The sequence below is a fragment of the Schistocerca piceifrons genome, chromosome 11, assembly GCF_021461385.2.
Source record: "Schistocerca piceifrons isolate TAMUIC-IGC-003096 chromosome 11, iqSchPice1.1, whole genome shotgun sequence".
Taxonomy (NCBI): domain Eukaryota; kingdom Metazoa; phylum Arthropoda; class Insecta; order Orthoptera; family Acrididae; genus Schistocerca; species Schistocerca piceifrons.
Genome location: NC_060148.1, coordinates 14,109,345 through 14,132,306, shown reverse-complemented (window position 1 = coordinate 14,132,306; position 22,962 = coordinate 14,109,345). Strand labels below are relative to the sequence as shown.

At 40.2% G+C, this 22,962-nt stretch overlaps 1 protein-coding gene across 14 annotated transcripts in view; it reads left to right on the top strand.

The window, feature by feature from the left end:
- The window catches only part of LOC124720011 (basement membrane-specific heparan sulfate proteoglycan core protein), an 801,341-nt gene that overhangs the window by 750,591 nt on the left and 27,788 nt on the right, over positions 1–22,962 (top strand). For all 14 annotated transcript variants that reach the window (XM_047245254.1, XM_047245262.1, XM_047245258.1 and 11 more), the window contains 7 exons: positions 636–818; positions 2,241–2,390; positions 5,421–5,648; positions 8,853–9,021; positions 14,636–14,781; positions 16,182–16,441; positions 17,080–17,306. In XM_047245254.1, coding sequence (XP_047101210.1) covers positions 636–818; positions 2,241–2,390; positions 5,421–5,648; positions 8,853–9,021; positions 14,636–14,781; positions 16,182–16,441; positions 17,080–17,306 — 1,363 coding nt within the window. The remainder of the gene's footprint in view (positions 1–635; positions 819–2,240; positions 2,391–5,420; positions 5,649–8,852; positions 9,022–14,635; positions 14,782–16,181; positions 16,442–17,079; positions 17,307–22,962) is intronic.

Here is a 22,962-nt window from a genome sequence, read left to right as displayed (position 1 = left end):
CTCGTAGCACACAGATGCAAATTTAACCATCTTTTACTGTACTAAAATTGTCACCCACCATTAATATTTTGAATAACTTTCCGTTCATATTGACAGTTAAATTTTGCAGATGTATTTCTTACAAAGGTGATTACCAGAGGGGAGATAAAAGTCATGGCAATGTTTAATGTCACATTAAGAACTACTTCCATCAATCAGGAGTTAAATATATTGAAATGAAATATGTCTTACACATAGTTCATTTTAGAACAATTACAGGTGTACATTTCCTATGATAATAATTGAACGTTATACAGTTTACTAATGTGAAATATCTGTTGACTGACAAAAACAAACATTTTTGTTGTGCCAGGCACACTCGATAAAAGAAAAATTGATGCATCCAGGCACTTTAAAATAATTACTAGTTTTATGTAGACACAATTGGGATTTAATGAGAAATGATTGTGGGTGTTGTTCTGGATATTGTGCTGTGTACCATGGAGACTGATTATAGAGTAATAAGTTCTTACTTTGAAATAGTGTATTAGTTGTGCAGTTTTGTTTTGTTAATATAACAGTAATACTGACATGACACAACCATTCCTTGTACTAGAAATTTTTTCTGACTTCGAAAATGACCATCTGTTCTGTAGGTATGATTCTGTACAACGGAGAGAAGTCAGGGGACGAGGGCGACTTCATCTCGCTGGGTCTGGTAGACGGTCAAGTCGAGTTCCGCTTCAACGTCGGATCTGGACCTGCAGTGATAACATCCCGTGACCGCATCCGGCTGGGAGAGTGGCACACCGTGCGCATCGTCCGGGACAAGAAGCGTGGTGAGTACAGTTCTCTGCATGCCTCTTCTGTTTATCTCAGCTAGTAGAGACGTGTATGAAAGAGTTGAGGGTAAGAATGATATTACAACAGCTCCTGGCTGAGCGAAGAGAGTGCTGCAGTTAAGACACTAGACTCATATTTGGGTGTGCCTGGATTCAGATACGTGTCTGGCCACTCAGATTTAGATCTTGTGTCGGTTTAGTATACTGCTTAGTGTATTTCAGGATGTGCCAGTTGTATGTATCAGACAGGTCTCGAACCTGAGTATCTTGCAAGGAAACATACGTGTGTGGCAAGTAGATGTGAGTAGTTGTGGCATAAAGGTGGATTCAAATATTGTGTAGATTGAGTGTGGGACAGAATATGATTGTAGGTAGGCTGTTACTCATTTCTGGATGCAATGGTAAGCACTCGAAGCCCTGGAAAATGATACAGTCAAGTTATTCCAGTCCGAGATGGTATTGAGTTAGGAGGGGCTGCTCTTTTTGCATTTGTTCCCTGGCAGTAGTTGTAGGACCAGGGGCGTAATAGGATTTCATGTGGAAAATCTGTTTGCAGAATAAGTCTGCAGGATAATATCTTTTGTGAAGGCCTTAATAACACTTTCAGCATTTAGAAGAAACAACTGCTTGTCACTGCTGATACACTATCCATGATTGGCCAGGCAATACAAGATGGCACTTTTTCTTGTGGAATGGGTAGGAGTTTGATTTAAACTGCCCATCATACTTGACTGACAACAGTCAAAATGGCAGACATAATGACTCATTTATATCCAGTATGTGCAATATATGCACCGTAACAGAAATTACAGTTATTGTCACGACATCACATTCATCAGAGTTGCCAGTTGACAACCAAACTGTCGTCTTCCAATCTCACTTAGACCTCGGATATACTCTGCATATTTGTCTGTCATCATAAGCTATATTAAAATAACGGTACAGTCATATAACATACATTGTCAATGTTCTATTTTCCAAATTTTTGTGAGTATCTGATGTCACGTGCCACAACATCATTACGTTGTGGTTCAAAGCTGACATCCAGTATTGGCAAGCCAGTCGACTCGGGATGGCAGCTGTCTGAGCAGAAGTTAATAGGCTCGATACGGCAGAGGCTCCGATGGAGCTATTGAGGAGGTGGAGGTCAGTATCCACGAAGGGGGTACATTGGGCTGAGGAGGGCTAAGTGAAGCAGATGGAAGATAAAGAAGGTATTGAGGCTGTGCATAAATGAAGATAGTATGTTACATTACATCAGAACAAAATTTAATACCTGAAAATTGAAGTCCAGGAAACAAAAAGATTTCAGTCAGAAATAATCAGTCAGGTATCGATCGAGAACTCTGTACGGTTCTCTGAATGTTACGAGCAGTGAATGATAGGAAATTGTGTTACACCGGAGTCGTCGTGTTTCAGGTTCGCTGTACGTTGACAACCAGGAAGCAGTTACAGGCGAGACGACGGGTCTGTTCCAAGGACTGGACCTGAAGGAGCCCCTGTTCATCGGCGGCGTGCCCGACTACCGCCAGATCAGCAGCCAGAGTGGCTTCACCAAGGGCTTCAAGGGTAAGTGTAGAAGTGTTCCACATCGTTTACTACCGTCCGACATACAGACAGGCTGAGTACCTTTTGCAAATACAGGACAGTGTCTCCTCGACGAGAAGTACAGCATCTATCACTTCTCCTCCACTTGACTGTGAGTGATGTCAGTGGTAGGGCTACGTGCCATTTACTGGAGACACAGACCAGGGAGAACCCAAGTTGTGTTACACCCGACCCCCTAACTGACAAGTTCGAGGTGCCTTCTTCCACTGAAACTGAAAGTGAGCCAGTAAATCTTACTTCACCACTCGGAAACATATTGTGGCCCAGGTCACGGGGGAGGGAGCAAACACGAAAGGGTTGATTAATTTGTTGTTTACTCTGTTGTTATTGCATTCAGTAGTGGTTATCAATGCCTGAGGTAGTCTTGAACTTGACAATTTTTTTGTTAACTCTTGGTAGACTCAACATAAGTACATCATTTCTGCATTCTTTTTAATAAATCTTATAATATTTGGATCTTTGTCAATATTCTATATTCCAGGGTATTTCCGTAATTAGGCTTCGAATAACTTTAGTGTCTTGTCTTTGGGTTTGCGGCTTTTTAAAATTTCATAATTTCCAGTTTTACTGCTCAAAAAAAGTGGTTAATCCAACAAAATACACTTTTCCTACAAAATCGCTTTTCACGTTTCACAAATGAATATGTTTCTTTCACTTTTGAAGAATTAAAGTTGCAATAGTAAATTGCTCTTGTGAGCCACGGTAAACTCTGTAACAAGCAACCTTTCATGACAGGAGACACATTGCAGCTCGTTAATACAACATCGGTAATCGAGTAATTTTCATTACTCTTTCACTGGACTCACATTCGGGAGGACGACGGTTCAATCCTGTCTCCGGCCATCCTGATTTAGGTTTTCCGTGATTTCCCTGAATCGTTTCAGGCAAATGCCGGGATGGTTCCTTTGAAAGGGCACGGCCGATTTCCTTCCCAATCCTTCCCCAACCCGAGCTTGCGCTCCGTCTCTAATGACCTCATTGTCGACGGGACATTAAACACTAACCACCACCACCACCATTACTCTTTGTCGTTGTTTTTCGATTCCAGTGTTTTAAGTAACGATCACAGGCAATAAGAACAAAATGGCAGCACGTTCTTGTAGTTGCTGGTCGTCACATAAATGCGATACTCTGACAGGTGCAGCACGGTCCACTCCTTAAGAGGTTTACAAAGCTGTGTTGCTCCTGCTCAACATGAAACAGAAACAAAATAACATTTTGTAATTATTTCCAAACATAGTTAGGAAAACAAGACTTAAATATGTTTTATGAACAAATATTTACCTTAGTTGTCCAGAGAGTAAAGATAGCAGTGTGATTGAAAATTATATCACATTAAATGTGGCGGCTTGAAGGACACCTACCCACAAAGTGGGGGGGGGGCGAGGGGGGGCTGGGGCTGGAAACAGCAGATTATGAAATATGCGGATCCTGTACAACAGAATTGGTGCTAGAAAAGAGATTCCCAGAAGCTGATGAACACCATCCTGATTACCGTATTTACTCGAATATAAGCTGCACTTTTTTTTTTAAAAAAAAAAAAAAAAATCCAAAAAACCACCTGTGGCTTAGAATCGAGTGCAAAGTAAGTGGAAGTTCTGAAAAATTTGGTAGGTGCCGCCACAACAAACTTCTGCCGTTGAATATATGTAGCGCTACACAGGCATGCTTTGCAGGCACAAAGATAAATACTGGCGCCAAAACCTCTGCATCAGTAAATAAATTTAAAAAAGAAAAAGAAAAAAGTGGAAGATGAGCTTTTTTCACTGCCCCGAGTTTCGACTGCTGCATTTTCATACATTATCCAACAAAGTAAATACAAATTCCGTGTTGTTCATCTTCGAATGTAGCAGCATTTCAATGTACTACGAAAATTTTACTGGAAAGACTGTTTGGGATGTTTGTCAGTATGGACAACTCTACGTTCAGAATTTTTTCCTATCTGTGAGAAGATATGGTTGCTAATAGGAACTTTTATGAATTGTGAATCACATGCAGTATTCTCTTCACCATAAGAATAATTCGAATATAAACATTTTGCCATGTATTTGTTTCGTGTTTGCTGCTATCTCATTTAATCCTGTCTGCCTAATAAACTACGAAACTAGAGTGAGACAACAGCAAACGCGGAAGAATATACATATCATGTCATGTTTATATTCGTATTATTCGTATGCCTAATAGTGAAACAGTCAGAAATGAAGCATGGCAATTGACTAGATTTTTAAATCTAAGATGACTCTAATTTCTGTGCAGAATGTAATGTACTAAAGAGGCGTCTGCAAAGATTTTCAAACGGAGAAAAATTGTCGCTAAACTGTAATTCAGAAAATCTTCTATCATACACAGTCTATTATTTGGTTCTTGTTGATCATTATCAAAGAAAGCAGCCGTGTAAGTAACAACAAATAGCAGTCTTTTGCCATTGTTTCGCTAATGAGACGATTCCTCTATTTTAAAATTGTAAGTGGCGGTAGCGTGCACAAAAGCAAGCCGTGCCGCGAGCGGCGACAGGCCATAAACACTGATTATCAGAATGCGACAAACAATGCATGACACAGTACGATAATGCATTTTCAATTTAAAGTGATGTAAATACCTATAACAAAGAGAACGGCACTTATCAGATCAAAGAAAAATAAGCAGTGAATTCAAACTAGATGAAGCACGTGAAAAAGGAAGGGTGCGGCTTAGATTCCGGAAAATTTTTTTTTCCTCGATTTCGAGCCTCATTTTTCGGGTGCGGCTTAGATTCGAGTAAATACGGTATGTCTATCTACAGCCTCCTGTATCGCAAGGGTAAATAGAGTGAGCTGAGTTTGAGAATATCTGTGTTGCAGAATTGCCAGTTTTTGAAAGTGTCGTAACAACTTGTACTCCTCTCAACATACACAGAAATAATTGTGAATACTGTGAGAGAAGTCACAGTTTTGCTGTTCCCTATCGGTCTTTATTGGCAGCAGCAGCTTGAGAGAGGAATGGTGTTAACAGGCTGTGTCAGCCGGCTGGTGCTAAGTGCCGCCAGCCAGCCCGTCGACCTGATGCGGGAGGCGATCGAGAGCGAGGGCGTGACGGCGTGCGACGCCTGCAGCCACTCGCCCTGCAGCAATGGCGGCGTCTGCCAGGAGGCGGCCGACTCGCCACGCGGCTTCACCTGCCTCTGCACACCCGGATTCTCCGGGACCCTCTGTGACCGCTACGGCGAGGCCTGCTACCCTGGTAAGGCTCAATTTGTTTGGGACGATCTTGTAATTATGTGGTGTTACACTGTCAGGGTGTGAGGCTAGTGACCTGTTTGACTGGGTGCCTCATAAGTTTTCTTCTTCTTCTTCTTCTTCTTTAGTCCAGTTATTGATTTCATGGAGCTCTGAGTAATGTTTAAGGAACTGTACACAATATCATTGAAACAGGTTTTTATTTTGTATGTGCAGCGTCTGTCCAAATTGTTCCGTAACTGATTTTATTCATGGTGTATAAATATCATCAGCGCAGTAACTGTGATGATAACTTGAACTAAGACCTGGAGACAACAGCTGCGTATTCAGCCAGTCAGTTGTGAACAGACAGTGTCAAGTAGTGGACGTGCAGCTGTAGTGTGTCAACATTATATCACAAATTGCAATAGAGCAATATCTCTAAACTGATTATTTGAGGCATTCTGAAGAATGTTTTGAAGGAGAGAAAAGTGTGTGCATATTTTTTTTTCTGCACACATCGACTCCCAAACAAAATCAATGTCCCGTGGATATCTGCTGCAACATGAATAAGATGCAAAATACTGACAATTCTTTCCTGAAAACAATCATCGCGGATACCGTGACTCGGTGTTCTTATAAGTATGAACCTGTGATAAAGTGACAAAAGTGCAGAAATGCACATGGTCAACGGTCAACACTTTCGACATAACTGACATTCGAGCCATTGTGACACATGAATTGAACAACATCCCAACGAAGGGCTTTTCTGATTGTTTCCTATTCTTGTATGCATGTTCTGTGCATTGCACTCAAGTGGGGGGGGGGGGGGGGTCTATGTATGAGGGTCATTCAATAATTAAAAAGACAAATTGGCCTGGGGAAAAATTGTTAGTAGGGTAAGCTTGGTACTTTTGTGGCTTTTAAGTTGGCATCACTGGGATGAGTCCTGATCAGCTGATGTATCAACATTGTTTTGTTTATAACCTCAAAAATACATTTCAAGATGGTGAAGGTTGTATGAATCATCAAATTTTTACGAGTGAGTAGAGCAGTTCGAAAATGATCACAACTCGGTGACTGACGAACACCGTTCTGGTTGACCAGTTGCAGTTTCAACTCCCTCACTTGAAGGTCGAATTGTTGACATTATTCGTGCCGACCGCCGTGTGACTGTGGAAACGATAGTTGATAAGGTTCAAGTTAGTACTGAAAGTACTGGTTAAGTTCATAACATTATCTGCAATAATCTGGAGTACCCAAAACGTGTACTTGATGGGTCCCAAAGGAGTTGACTCGGTACACAAGGAAACAAGGTTGAGAGTGTGCACAGAGCTGAAGGAACCTTATGAAAAGAGATGATGAGCACTTCCTCAACAAAATTGTAACATGTGATGAAACTTGGATTCACTATTATAAGCCAGAATCAAAAAGACAAAGCATGGGGTGGATGCACACCCACTCACCTGTCAAGAAAAAATTCAAAACCCAAGCATCAGCAGGAAAAGTCATGTAGACGGTGTTGTGGGATGCTGAATGTCCAATTTTTTGTGATTATCTCGAAGAGCAGCATACAATGAACAGCCAATACTACTCGGATTTGCTTTTAAACAAGGTGAAGCCAGCCATGAGAGAGAGACGTCTTGGATATCAGAAGAGAGGTGTGATTCTTGAGCAAGACAATGCACATCCTCGTATTGCTCAACCAACCCATGAAACCACCGGCAAAATGGACTGGGAGGTACGTACTGAATCATCCCCCGTACAGTCCTGATTTAGCACCTAGTGATTTCCATTTGCTTGGTGCACTGAAGGAGGTATTATGTAGGAAGAGGTTCCAGGACAACGAGGATATGAAAAAACTTTGTGGGAAATTGGTTCAAACATGAAGATAAAGAGTTCTTTGCAGCCAGAATAAAAAAGCTTGTAGCCCATTGGAACAAGTGCATAAATGTTCAAGGGTACTGTGTTGAAAAGTATTGTTTTGTAAAAAGAAGCTTTTTTTTTCCTCCAGATCAATTTGTCTCTTTAATTATTGAATGACCCTTTTAGAACACTTGAAGCATTTAAAACCATCATCTTAATTTTTCTCATTTTTTTATTAATCTAGTCTCAAAACTTTTTGAACTGGTGTGGTATTTATATTCACTGCCCAAACTGATGTTGCTTAGCATTAGTTGGGAAGGAAATGAAACTGGGTTGTAGCATATCCCCAGTGTTATTCAACAAGCAATATAAGAACCCAAGAAGAGGTTTGGACTGGGAATTAATGTTCAAGATGTAAAAAGTTCAACGTTTACTGATTACCTTGTAATTCTGTGAGGCAACAAGAGAACTGCAAAAACAGTTGGACAGAATAGATATTGTCTTGAAGAGAAGCTATAGGATGAACATCAACAAAAGTAAAACAGGGTTAATGGAATGCTGTCAAATTGAATCGCATGTTGCAGACAGAACTAGATTTGTAAATGAGGCACTAGTAAAAGTGGATGAATTTTGCTATTTGGACAGTAAAATAACAGAGGATGGCTGAGGTAGAGAGAATATGAAATGTAAGGTGGCAATAGCGAAAATGGTGTTTTTGATAAAGAAAAATTTCTTAACTGCAAAAATAAATTTCAATTTTGGGAACAGTTTTTACTGGTGATATTTATCCAAAGTGTAGCATTGTGTGGCAGTGAAATGTGGACAATTGAGAAGAGAATAGAAGCTTTTGAAGGAAGATCAGGTGGGTAAATAAGATAACTAATGAAAACGTGCTGGATTGAATTGGGGAGGAAAAAATTTTACAGCACAACTTGATTAACAAAGGGAGTCAATTCATAGGACACATCCTGAGGCTTTGAGGGATTAGTAATTTGGTAATGGAGGGAAGTGCGGGGAGCTAAGAATTGTAGAGGGAGACCGAGGCTTGTTCAAGTTCAAGTGGATTGCAGTAGTTCCGCATAGAGAAGAAGACACTTGCACAGTATAGACTAGTGTACAGAGCTGCATTAAACCAATCTTCAGTCTGGAGACTGCAACAGATGTTTGCATGAAACTGTAAAAAGCAATCACGAAAACAGTTTTCAGGTGTAGGTAATTTCAGGTAACTCAAATGCTTTTGGGAAGAAGGAGAATAAACACCGAAGGAAGGTAAATTTGAATCCAGCTTTTAGCTGACACAGAAATTATAACACGAAGACAAGGAACTGTAAGCAGTGAATTGAACGAGTTCTGTTTCCTGCAGACGCTTGCGGACCAGGACGGTGCCACGTGGATGACGAGAGGGGCCTTATATGTTTCTGCCCGTTCGGACGCACAGGACCGAGGTGCGAGCGGGAGGTGAGCGTGCGCACACCCATGTTCAACGGGGAGGCCTACCTCGCATACACCACCCCTGCGAGGGCGACTTCCAAGTAAGTGCTGTTCTGGAAATTTCATATAGCATCTGCAATCCATTAGACTACTGACTTTTGTACATGTTGAGCATACTTTAAAGACAGGTAACTGAGAAGATATGCACTAAAGTGTGGTGGCAGAATTTATGTACAAAATTAGACGCCCCTATATCAGCAGCATTTTTCATCACCAGATTGATTGTTTTTGTTTCTGCAGGAAATAATTAAATGTTTATTATGTTTATTGGCTCTGAGGAGCGTTCCAAGTATAATTAAATTGCATTATAACATATAAATTAATTTTAAACACAGTAAAAGAATATTAAATTAATTATAATTAAAATAAATTATTATACCTAATATTTTGTTAACAGTTCAAGATATTGAAATGAGGTTCTCGGCAAATGATAGTAAGTTGGGAGGGGGGTGCGGGTTACATACTTTTCTTATAAGGCTGAAATGATGTGGGAAACTTGTGTTGTCGTTCAAGGCAAAATCTTAATGGGAGTGATTTCCCTTCCTCCAACCTATTGAATTGTCAGGTGTGTCATACAGATGAATGAGATGATTGCTAGTGCAGTGTAGTGTTGGGTCAGTGTTGTTAAGGATGAAGGGAAGGTAGGGGGGGGTGAAGCCGGATGTTGGCACATAGCCTACACTTTTCGAATGCTTCTAAGGGAGCCACCAAACTTTATGCCCCCACCTGGCTGGTAGGTCACCATTAGTAGTTTCACATGCTCTCACTTCATGAGACACTGCAGAGAGCTTATGAATTTAACACATTGACTGCCACAGCCAAAATGAGTTAACTGGCCCAGAAGTCACATTAAGTGGTTCATGCAGTTCGATTTGTCATCTCATTCGTCTGTATCATCGAAGCCTTTTTTTCTTTTTTCTTTTTTTGGTGGAAAAATGGAGCCTGTGAGTTATCTCACAGTTGGCATACGGAGCTTGGAAGTTCAGCTCAGACGCCAACTGCGAGATAACTCGTTGTCAACAATCGGTCACCGGCTCACATATTTTGAAGCTTGTTCGACAACACAAACTGTGCCTCTTGTCGTAACTACGTCGGTAGTGTTCAGTCTTCATTGTAGGTGTTTCACTGACATTTATCATTATCTTTGTTCAGTTTTTCTCATAAAATGGCTAGTAATAGGAGGAAACTCATGTAAAACTTGAACATGAACGAATGGGAATGGGATGTGTTTATGAATGAATTCTTGGACGGTGGAAGTCTGTATGAACCCTCTTCATGTGAGCATTCAAGTGAGGATTCAGATGCAGTGAATACAATGAAGAAGATAAGCAGATTGGTCCAGTGTCAGGCACTACAAATAACAATCAAGAGTGGAGTGACATTCCTCAAGATCCACCAATATTCGTGCACACCCGCTCGCCCACCTGCTAAGAGTTCCTAATGTCATTACGTGAACAAACAAATCTATAAGCGAGCCAGGAAGCTGAAAAACACGGGAGAAGAAAATCGACCAGGCTTCGAGCTGCAGGGTTACAGATGTCATAGAAAGTATTGCTGGGGTTGCTGTTGCTCATGGGTCTTTACTGTTTTCCATCAATGGAACATTAGTGGAGTAAAAGTCGTTTTTACAGGGTTATGTTCTGGAGATCTGTTATGAGTAGTAACATACTTCAGTGGCTATTGAGATTTCTACACTTCTCAGACAACTCATTGCAATCCAATGACTGACTCCAAAATTAGAACAGTTTTGGACCATTTCAACGGCATCATGGGCAATAATTATATTCCAGACAAGAATCTCTGCATAGATGAATCAGTGGTTTTGTGGCTCAGCCGTCTGTTTTTTGGACAATACAGGGTGTCCCACTCAAACCTCCCTGATTTCAAAGACCCAGGGAAAAAATCATAGTATATACAACAATGAAAAATGTACCACATTGTAGAGCATCTCAAAAAATTTATTTATCGTCAATACACCTCTACATGTGAATCATTTGTAGCACGAAGAATATCAAGTCTATATTCAATTTCTTGTCAAGTTCTTTGTAACATTTCCTCTATTATCATTGCAATCGCATTTGTGATACGATGTCGCAACATAGGAAAATTGTCCACTTTGGTCGCATACATGCGGTCCTTCACGAATCCCCACATGAATAAATCAAGCGGCGTAATGTTGGGTGAATGTGGTGGCCAGTCAATGGGTCCTCCATGTCCGATCCGACAATTGGGAAATTTCCTATCCAGAAACTTGCGAACAGTCGTTGACGAATGCGGCGAAGCTCCATCTTGTTGAAAAATGATGTTGAGTTGCAAGTCTTGTATCTGAGGGTACACAAACTGCTCCAACATGTCTAGATACACTGACCCATTCGCTGTTTGTTCTGCAAAGAAGAACAATCCAACAATACTGTCGTGCATTAGTCCTCACCAGATGTTTAGTTTTGGGCTATCACGAATATGTTCATTGACTGTAAATGAAATAAATAAAAGTTGGTAATCAGCAGGTTCTAAGTGTAATTTTTCCTTTAACAGATTCTCATGGGTGCATTTATCTGTCAATTTCAATTGTTCCCTCGGCCAGCATCATGTTTTCTTTTTCTTCTTTACATGCAGTGATAAAGTCTTTGTTAGAAATGCTTTTTTTTGCATTGCTAACCATTCCCACTAGTTTAAAAATGTGACGGCTTTCCAGAAAGTAACACGCTTTCGTCTTTTGTGGCAGTGGGTGAGACTATGGCCACCGTCTTGGTGCAATAATGTTCCTACACTCAGTAGGCATCCAGCAGTGGTAGCATATTGTCTGTCCCTGCCACTTTGCTTTCTGTGACATGTTAAAATGTGCCCCGCAATAGAAAATTCCACCACTTGTGAGGTGCTATCTGTTATTAGATTTTTGTCAGCAAGAAACTACAAACCGATTGAAATTTATAGTGACATTTGCAGTGTTTACAGGAAATAGAGTTAGGCAAGTGTGCATTAATTTTAAAAATGGCCGTACCTGTGTTCACGATGAGGACCGTAGTGGCAGGCCTAGCTTTGTGACTGAAAAGCTGGTGATGAAAATCGACGACAAAATTTGTGAAAATCATCATTCTGCGATTACAGAAATTTCGCAAAATTTTCCCCAAATTTCACCAAGTTTGGTGCACAAAATTGTGGCGGAGGAGCTTGGTTACCACAAATTTTGTGCTAGGTGAACTTCCAGGACCCTAATGGAAGACCACAAGGAACAAACAGGCTGCAACACTGGCCTCCCTCAAAGATTATGAGAAAAATTGTAAGAAAGTTATCGATCGTATCGTAACTGGGGATGAGACTTACGTGAAGTGTGTCAGTTGTGAAACAAAAAGGCATCATTGGAATGGGCACATACATATTCTCTTAAGAAACCAAGGACGTTTTTGCAAACACTGCCAGCAAGAAAGATCACAGGTACTGTGTTTTGGGACTGTAAGGGAGTGATTCTCGTTGATTTCCTTGAATGTGCACAACAATTAACTCGGAAGGGTATTTTCAAAAACTGAAAGAGTTAAGGTGGGCAATACAAAATGAGCGTCGGGAAAAAATCAGCGCAAAAGTTAGGTCCCCCCACCCCCTGGCCCCCCAAACAACGCACGTCCACGTACATACAGCCAATCGTATCTGAGAGCTGGTATTGGGTTTTGGATGGGAATTATTTGATCAACCACACAGGCCAGATTTGGGACTAAGTGACTATCATCTCATCCAAGCAATGAAGACATGGTTTGCTACATAACATTTCGATACTGATGCTGAACTGCGTGCCAGTGCTTGCAACGCAGATGGCAGATTTCTGCAGAGACGGTATTGAAAAACTTGTGCTACAGGACAATAAGAGCTTCAGTTTGAATGGCAATTGTGTAGAAAGACAGCTTAAGACGTCTCTCTAGTCAATTAAGACATCTCTTTACTGTCAACAGAGAGCAACACCCTCGTTTATCACAAAGCGTCTCTCTCTCTCTGTCTCTCTGCAGTGTATGTTATAAACATTTACTCTTACTTCCTGCTTTTCTATGCACTTTTAAAAACATATTTCATCTGGTTACTGCTAGAAACTATCCACATTTTCTCTGGAGATGCAAATCACACTACTTTTGAACAGAAATTGCATGAAAAAAAATATGCAAAAAAATGTTCCCTTACAAGATACATCATTAGCAAAGAGAACAATATTTCTGTTGCCTAACTTCGTAGTGTTTTTGTCTTGCATGCTGGTTTTGCTGTTGCAAGGGGTTTATTAATTGACTGTCATTTTTTACTTGTAGTTCACCATTGCTATTTGAGTTTACATTCTCTCATTTGGAGATAGTGAGTGGATGTGTAGGCAGTAGAAAATGGATTTCTAAGTGGAGAAGTTGGAACATTTCTGATGTAGTCTTCTGTTTGATTTCAATAGAGGGGTGACAGCAGTGTGCACCGTGTATGGAGTTAGTGCCATTGGACAAGGCATGGCAAGAACAGGGTTTTTCTCGATTTGAGGAGGATCGTTTTGACTTTAGTGACTCTCCACAGTCAGTAAGATTTTCGGGATTTGATGAAGATCGTTTAAAGGCATTAATCCCCAATGATCCGTATCAGTGTACTTGAGAACTGGCAGTTTTGACAAACTCTGATCTTTCGACCATCTTACGACGTTTGCACCTGATGCGGAAGGTTCAAAAATCGAGTGTATGGGTACCGCATATAAGCCAAAATTACAAAAATCAGCACGTGGTCATATGTGGGTCACTTATTTCTCATCATCAATTGGCTCATGAACAGCATCAACCATTCATATTCGGTATCGTTACTGGTGACAAGAAATGGTGTCTTTATGCAAACATAGGGAAAAGAAAGACATGGATGAGGCCAAACAAAGCAGCAACTCCCAATACAAACACCTGCGCACGTCCACAAATAGATGTTATGCGTCTGGCGGAAAAGCAACAGTGTGATATCCTATGACTTGCTTCCCCAAGTTGTAACCATTACCGCGGACATTTATTGTCAACGGCTAAGACATCTTGTAGACATAGTCCGAGAACAACGATTAGGAAGGTTGTGTGAAGTGATCCTACTTCACGATAAACCCCACCTGCATCCTGCTAGACTGACAGGGGAAACAGTATACAGGAGTTGGGTTGGGAAGTCACTCCAAGCACACCTTATTCACGTGGTCTTGCACCCTCATATTTTCATCTTTTCCACTCCCTATCGAACAGTGTTTAAGGAACTTCCTTTCCAGATAAAAAAGAACTCCAAATGTGGCTCGACGAGTTCTCTCAAAACTACGTGATTTCTACAGTTGCAGAACGGCAAAGTCACTCCTGCGTTGGTAGAATGTTGTCAGTAGTGAAGGACAACATGTTACTGATGACTAAAGTCTCTGTTATGTGTCTCTGTTGCGTTTATTAAACTTATGGAAAAATGCTACGAACTTATGGACCAACCCAGTAACAAGAGCTAGAGTAGATGCGATATCAATCAAGTGTGGCGCACCTTCAGTGATTGTGTCCCATTCTGAAGGTGCCGTTACATCGTGTACAACTCCTGGGTGTACTCGCTGTCCTTATATTCTTTGGTTGAGACCAGTTATTCAATGTGTAAAAGTGATTTTCCATCATCCCACTAATTTGTGATTTTCCAATGCAGACTGATAGTGTCCATCAAGTTCCGACCAGACGACCTCAATGACGGCATCATAGCGTACAGTGGCCAGTCGACAGACGGAAGGGGAGACTTCTTCGCCATCGTCATCCACAACAGGACCGTCGAATTCCGCTATGACACTGGTGCAGGTATGTCGTGTGAGGTGTTTCAAATATTTTCACATAGTTTTGAATGTATGTTTGTATAGTGAATGTGGCAATACTATTATATGTATCACATTGTTTTATTAAGAAAATTAGTTCCAGACAAAGGATGAATATGCAGTGTCACTGAAGTAGTTTTCTTGCTGTGTCAGTAGTGTGGCTTGCCATAATTCCAAAATCTGTAATTCATCACTAGGAAGGGATGAATATTCTCGACGTGCTAGTATAAATTAACAAGCAGTGCAATAGCATGCCAGACAGGGACGTGACCCAGATCCGATAGAGTCCACGTGACAGATTAACGTCAGTGGCCTGGTACACCATTGTTCCTGTCTGAATGTGGTTTTCAGGCAGTTTTCCGCACTTGTTGAGGCACGTACTTGGCTGGTCCTCTATCTCCATTTCGGAAAATATGATATGCAAACAATTAAAATATCGATAATACACAGAACTAACTTTACGGGATTCACAGACAGATGGTGGATGTGAATCCCCTCCCTTATTGATGTCTGTGATGACAGTAAGGGCATCCACCCACAAAAGTGAAACACTAAAAATAAATTTACCAAATTGTGAAAACAGTGGACGCCATATGACAGCACAAATTCTAGCAGTAGGAAAGAAAATACTTTTAATTTTCTTTATTTATTACTGGGAAAATATATTCCTAATACAGGAGGTAATCAGTTGTTCCTTTCTGGACTCTTCAGGTTGGTGTCATATCATATATTAAAAGATTTTGATAATTGTGGTTGCTAAACCTTCATTCCGGCCTGCATGCTATAAATTATTTCATTATTTTACCATAGAATATCAACAGTATACGTCTTTAGCTGCATATTAACACGATTCTTAATGCTCGAATATTACTGCACATGGTATATACGGCCCAGGAAAAACCCAGTAATTTTTTAGAATTCTGAAAATTTTTCGTTGTTTTAGTTTTCAATTAAATTTTTATTGTTTTGACTGGTAAGAACTAATGCTCTAATGAAGAATACTACTGTGTCCCACTATTGCAGCAATAAAACAGAAACAAGAGAAAAATAAATAAATAATAAAACTTAAGTTGCAAAGGAAATGTGCCATTTACAACAACAAAGCACACTGCACACACAATCATTGCCAACTGCAAAATGTGTCAAAGGCATTAGGACAAAGACTACGTAATACCGACGAGCGTGATGTCATAACTATTTACATTTTCGTCTTACCCCCTTCCCCGTCCGTTAGTTATCTAAATTTACCCAACAGGATTTCAGGAAAACTATGTTACCTGTCTTCCAATGATCCTCAATTTGGTAATGACCAACCAGATTCTCTAGGATGCGAGATGTGTAGAGGTGATCCCCCAGGAAGTCGTAACATTTGTCGCTCGTCTGCAGGACTGAAGGTACTGCGCAGCCGGCACAGGCTGGTGGCCGGCGAGTGGACGTCGCTGACGGCGCGCCGCGACTACAAGGAGGCGTCACTGACTGTCGCCGAGGACCGGCAGACGCGGCTCGAGAGTGCCGGTGGGCGCGGGGCTGCCAACCGCGGGCTCAACCTGCGCACGCCGCTCTTCCTGGGAGGTGTCAACTGGGCTGCCATCACCGTGTCACAGAACGCCGCCGTAACGCGCGGCTTTGTCGGCTGCATCTCTGAAGTACGTTCAAAACTACTTCACTGTTTCTCTCACTTTTCCATTGTATAACTGCACAATAAGGTGAAAATGAGGACAGGTGAATAAAAAATTTTTGGCATAAAAAGTCGCAGATTACAGTGTGTAACACTGTAAATTGCCATTAAGAGTTCCTTGATAAGTTACTTGTTCCATTCATCACTGGTTTCTAGCACAGCTAGTGGACTACAGAGACATTAAAAAAATGAGCGCGTTGTCAAAAAGTCAAGAATGGAAAATCTGGGATGTAAAAACATTATGAGTTAGAATAAATTGCTAGCATCATGTAGAGGAGGTGTTGAACAGTGGACAGGCCTATATAAAAGTAGACTGTTTTAGGGTGTCTGTCTCTTGCTCAGTACCTCTCTTTGTGAGCAGCAGTCTGTTCTAATTTGTAATGTTTACATGTCTCGTACACAATTTTAATGGGCATTCTTATCATTTACATGAAATTATTTACTCTACGAATGATATCAAAACGACTGTAGATGCTCTAAATTGCTATATTTCAATGGGAAGTGATCTGTGATTGTGGATCTCCATCAGTGAAGTTCCTCAAGAATAATAGTAGCTTCTAGTACCAACAAAACGAGTAACCAACTGCCAAATTGTTCCCCTGACAGCTGAAGGTGTCCGGCCGGACGGTGGATCTGGTGAATGCATTGGTGGAAGCAGCAAACGTGGAGGAGTGCGTGGACCGAACGCCACCTCCGACGGCCAGCGACGAAGGCTTCGGCCCGACGGCCGTAGGTGGCTGCCGCGGTGACATGAACCCCTGCCAAAACTCTGCACGTTGCATCGAGGTTCCTGGCTCTGGTCGCTACTACTGTGAATGCCCACCAGGATACACGTAAGCCATCTTTCTACTTTCTTATTGCTGTGCCGGACGAGCTAGCTCCGTTCGGGGGCACTCTTGCACCTCTGATGTGCTCTGTGATCTGTAATATGGGACAGATGCACTTGGCGAAACATTTTGTAAATACTGGTTTTGACTCTGAAGATATTGCATGTACTGGGTTTAACTTCGACATGCCAATGCATCTTAACGTCAACTGTCCGGATAATATGGAGTACATTTAGAACTCAGATTGGGCACATATATTGACCTGTACTGAGATCAGATGGGGCTAACTCTGTTTACCGAAACTGGTCGTCATAAATAAAGGTTTTGCAAATGCGACCTTGGCTGAGAAATTGCCTTTCTTCAAGCTGATTACCTTTTTCGTGTGATACAAGCTTTCGTATTTGCTTTCTCGTTTACAAATTAATCTTGGCTTTTATAAATTAATCTGAGCATTTATTGGAAGTCGGACCCACCTTGTAGTTGTAGTGGTATATTTTATGTTGAATAGCTTTGATGAACCAATCCTGCAGTGCCTAATATGATAACACTGTTCAACCTACTTTTCACCAGCTTCAATAGGTGGTGTTTTAATTGAAAGATAATTTGTATTCATTGTTTTGAGAGGTGGCAGTGTGGACCAAAGCAAGGAGAAATGGCCAGTAAATATGGGCTCTAAAATACGTACCTTAAGAGCTATGAGCACTTGTTCACCTTTGATACTGTGAAACACATCTCTTCTGCTGCAAGCTCTCGACTGTTATAAATGGCCTACAGCGGGCAGTAAACAAATAACACATTTCTCTATTAAGTGTCCCTGGATACTGCACATAGTTAACATTTGTTAGTGTTGTTGCTGTAAACTTTATGTACAGTTCTTGTTAACTGCAGTGCATATATTACATCAGTCATCTGAAACAATTTGTAACATTACTGATTTCTCCGATAACCAACCATTTACGAAAGAAATGAACCACTATCGTGAGGAGGGCAGTATGAAGCAAAGAAACATACGTGTATCAAACAAAAAATTGCATATATTTCATATGTTTTACAAATACTGTACATACCCAATGTAAAGCATTCATTTGCTATTAAAGTAGCCTTACAGTTCATGAAAAAAAGTCCAAAATTGACTTTTGCTTCAGTGCTGAGACATACTTTTTTGCCAATAAATCATGCACACCTGTAAAACACAGTAACAGAACAACATCATACTTTCCTAGTTTTTCAGACCATTTAATAGCCATATCGAGGCAGTGAAAAACTTTCTCACTGGATGGTCTTTTTACAGTACAGTTGTCGCCTTGCTTTACCTCATCATCGGAAGGGTCTCAGTCATCCAAAGACTTCGTCATCCATCATTAATGGATACCTGGGGTCATCAACATCATATTCCTGCCAGTCTTGATTTATTTCCTGCTCACAAGTTTTTCAGTCATGAAGATTCTTTAATCAAGCCAGTCAGTTGTGATACAAATTGGCTGTTTGGTGGGCCTTCAGCTCCAGTGATAAGCTCATCTGATGGAAGGAGCTTATTCTAACATTTTCCTTGGGCAATGCTTCTTTGTACACAGCACCCTTCAAGTTATTTCGAGCGTACATTTCTTGAAATCTTTGTCTCATCTTCCCCAATCAGAATCGTGCACAGCAGTGCCTTTTTATAATAAAGCTTTCAGTTTTCTGCTGATGCATTTGTTGGAGGACTGAAGTATTATTGGGGGGAGGAAACTTTAAATTTAGAAAATTCAGGATGAAATAATGACAATATATATTATGAAAATGATAATTACTGCTCACCATATAGTGAAGATGTTGAGTTGCAGACAGGAACAACAAAAAGACAACTTACACGAGATTTTGGCCAGAAGGTCTTCTTCTGAAATAGACAACATACATATACTCATTCTACATCTGCACCTGTATCTATACTAGAAAGTGCATGGCAGAGGGTATGCCCCAGTGTAATAGTTATTAGGGTTTCTTCCTGTTCCCTTCACATATGGACTGCAGTGTGCAGTAATTATTCTAATCTTATTCTCACAATCCCTATATGTGCAGTATGTAGAAGATTGTAGTATATTCCTTAAATTCGGTTCTTGAAACTTTGTTAATAGACTTTCTCAGGTTTGTTTACGTCTATCTTCAAGTGTCTTCCAGTTCACTTCCTTCAGTATCTTTGTGACATTCTCCCAATTGTTATGCTGCCCTTCTCTGTATATGTGCTGTTAATCCTATTTCCTATGGGTCCAGCACACCTGAACAGTATTCTAGGATGGGTCGCATGAGTGATTTGTAAGCAATCTCCTGTATAGACAGACTGCACCTCCCCAGTATTCTACCAATAAACTGAAGTCTAGCATCTGCTTTACCCACGATTGAGCCTATGCGATTATTCCGTTTCATATCGCTACAGATTGTTACACTTACAGTCCCTGGCCAATTTGTTAGACACTGTACAGTTTTTAAGCAAATTTTGATTTATGTCTAACAAAATTTGTTTTTGTAATACATAAATTGTGATAACATGATTATGTGTAATCTACTTCGTAACTAAGGTGATATAACGAACAAATAAATAAAACTAGTATTTGTTGAAATTATTTTATTTAAATAATTACAAAAAAATTAAAACATTGTGAAAGTGAAAACATTAGTTGTAATATCTTGTCAAACTAGCTTGTGCAGCTGTGAGAGCCTTAATACGATGTAGCATACAGGACTGTACTGTGTCCTGCATTTGTGGATGATGGTACCACACATGGATGATCTTCTCTAAGAGCTATGTTTTTGTTGTGATGTCATCTTTTAGCACCTACTACTTGATCAGTTCCCATACATTTTCTAGGGGGTTCATGTCGCGACTATTACCCGGCCAGTCTAACAGAGGGATATTTTGTTCCTTCAGAAAGGATTTAACTGACCTGGCTGTGTGACCTGGCTGTGGCTCCATCCTGCATAAAAATTCTCTAATTCTCATTCTCTGAGCTGTGGTATTAACCATTTTTGCAGGACTTCCTTGCCTTATTATGCCTTTAACCATGTAAAGACATCCTGTACTCTTGCCACAGATGACAGACCAAATCATCACCTTAGTTGCGTGTTTTACGGTCCGAATAATGCAGCCGGGATGAAATTTTTTTTCTGTTTGACGGCGCACATACTGAGATTTGTTAAATAAAATATCAAATGTGCTTTCATCGCTGAAGCATACCTGTTAAAATCAAGGAACATAATTAATGTACTATGAATAAATATACATAGGTTATACCAAATCATAAATAATAATTTTAAAGTTAAATTACCGATCTCCAGAAGTCCACATCCTTATCACACCACTGTTTAGCCTACTTCAGACACTTTGCTTTCATTATGGCTGTTAACTTTGTTTTTCTGGCAGGTCAACAGCCTTTGAAATCAATATCCTTCAACATTCTGCAAACAGTGCATTCAGATGCATTCGCATTAGCCCCTTCCAGTTGAGATTGTATCTGTTTCGTTGTTGCAAATCTGTTTTCTAGGCAAATTCTTTTGAGAAATCTATGACCTTGGGGTGAAAATTAGTTTTCTTCCACATTTATTCTTCCTTCTGGGGCTCAATTCTTCACCTGAATCAGTTTTCTTCTTTATACGCCTCATGTTAGCTTCTGACATTTGCAACCTTCGTGAAATTTCCCAATTGGAATACATGTTCGTATTAATGAGGGCTTTGACCTCAGCTATTTTAAATGGTGAAATGTAATAGTGCCCTGAATAACAGTCATAAATTTTCCAATTAATCGCATTAAATATCATGCTCAACATGTAATTATTACAAAAAACATTAAAAATGTGCAGTGGTCTAATAATTTGGCCAGGGACTGTAGGTATTTGTATGAGATGGCCGATTCCAACAGTGTCTCATTGATATTATAGGATACTACGGTTCTTCGTTTCGTGAATTGCACAGTTTTACATTTCTGAATGTTTAAAGCAAGTTGCCAATATTTGCACCACTTTGAAATCTAATCAAGATCTGACTGAATATTTATACAGCAACTTTTAGTAGTAATTTATTATAGATAACTGCATCATTTGCAGAAACCCTATTACTATTAATGTTATCTGAAAAATCATTAACATACAACATGAGCAGCAAGTGTCCCACACACTTCCCTAAGGTACACCCAAAGATACTTCTATGCCTGATAATGACTCTCCATCAAGATAACATGCTGTGTACTCACTACCAAAAAGTCCTCCATCCAGTCACAAATTTCACTTGATACCCCATGTGATAGAACTTTTTAGAATAAGTGTAGATGTGGTACCGAGTCAAAGGCTTTTCAGAAATCAAGAAATATTGCATCTACGTGGTTACTTTGATACAAAGCTTTCATTATGTCATGTGAGAAAAGTGGGAGTTGGGTTTCACGTTATCGATGCTTTTGGAATCTGTGCTGATTGGCAGTGAGGAGGTCATTCTGTTCAAGATTCCTCACTATGTTTGAACTCGGAGTGTGTTCTAACATTCTACAATAAATTGATGTCAAGGATATTGGATGGTAGCTCTTTGGATCATTTCTGCTACTTTTGTTGTAGACAGTTGTGACCTGTGATCTTCCCCAAGAACTGGACATTGTTTTTCCTTCAAGGGATCTACGATAGATTATAGTTAGAAGACGGGATACATCAGGTGCAAATTTAGTATAGAATCTGACACCGATTCCATTGGCTCTGGAGCTTTGTTCAGTTTTAAGGATTTCAGCTGTTTCTCAACGCCACTGACACTAATACTGACATCATTCATCTTTCCAATGTTATGAAGATTAAACTGGAGCTATTCTCTTGCATTTTCCTTTATAAATGAACATTTGAAAACAGAGTTAAGATTTCTGCTTTTGCTTTGCTACCCTCTCCCCAATGTTGTTCAATCTGTATATTGAGCAAGCAGTAAAGGAAACAAAAGAAAAATTCGGGGTAGGTATTAAAATTTATGGAGAAGAAATAAAAACTTTGAGGTTCGCCGATGACATTGTAATTCTGTCAGAGACAGCAAAGGACTTGGAAGAGCAGTTGAATGGAATGGACAGTGTCTTGAAAGGAGGATATAAGATGAACATCAACAAAAGCAAAACAAGGATAATGGAATGTAGTCTAATTAAGTCGGGTGATGCTGAGGGAATTAGATTAGGAAATCAGGCACTTAAAGTAGTAAAGGAGTTTTGCTATTTGGGGAGCAAAATAACTGATGATGGTCGAAGTAGAGAGGATATAAAATGTAGGCTGGCAATGGCAAGGAAAGCGTTTCTGAAGAAGAGAAATTTGTTAACATCCAGTATTGATTTAAGTGTCAGGAAGTCATTTCTGAAAGTATTCGTATGGAGTGTAGCCATGTATGGAAGTGAAACATGGACGATAAATAGTTTGGACAAGAAGAGAATAGAAGCTTTCGAAATGTGGTGCTACAGAAGAATGCTGAAGATTAGATGGGTAGATCACATAACTAATGAGGAAGTACTGAATAGAATTGGGGAGAAGAGAAGTTTGTGGCACAACTTGACCAGAAGAAGGGATCGGTTGGTAGGACATGTTCTGAGGCATCAAGGGATCACCAATTTAGTATTGGAGAGCAGCGCGGAGGGTAAAAATCGTAGGGGGAGACCAAGAGATGAATAACACTAAG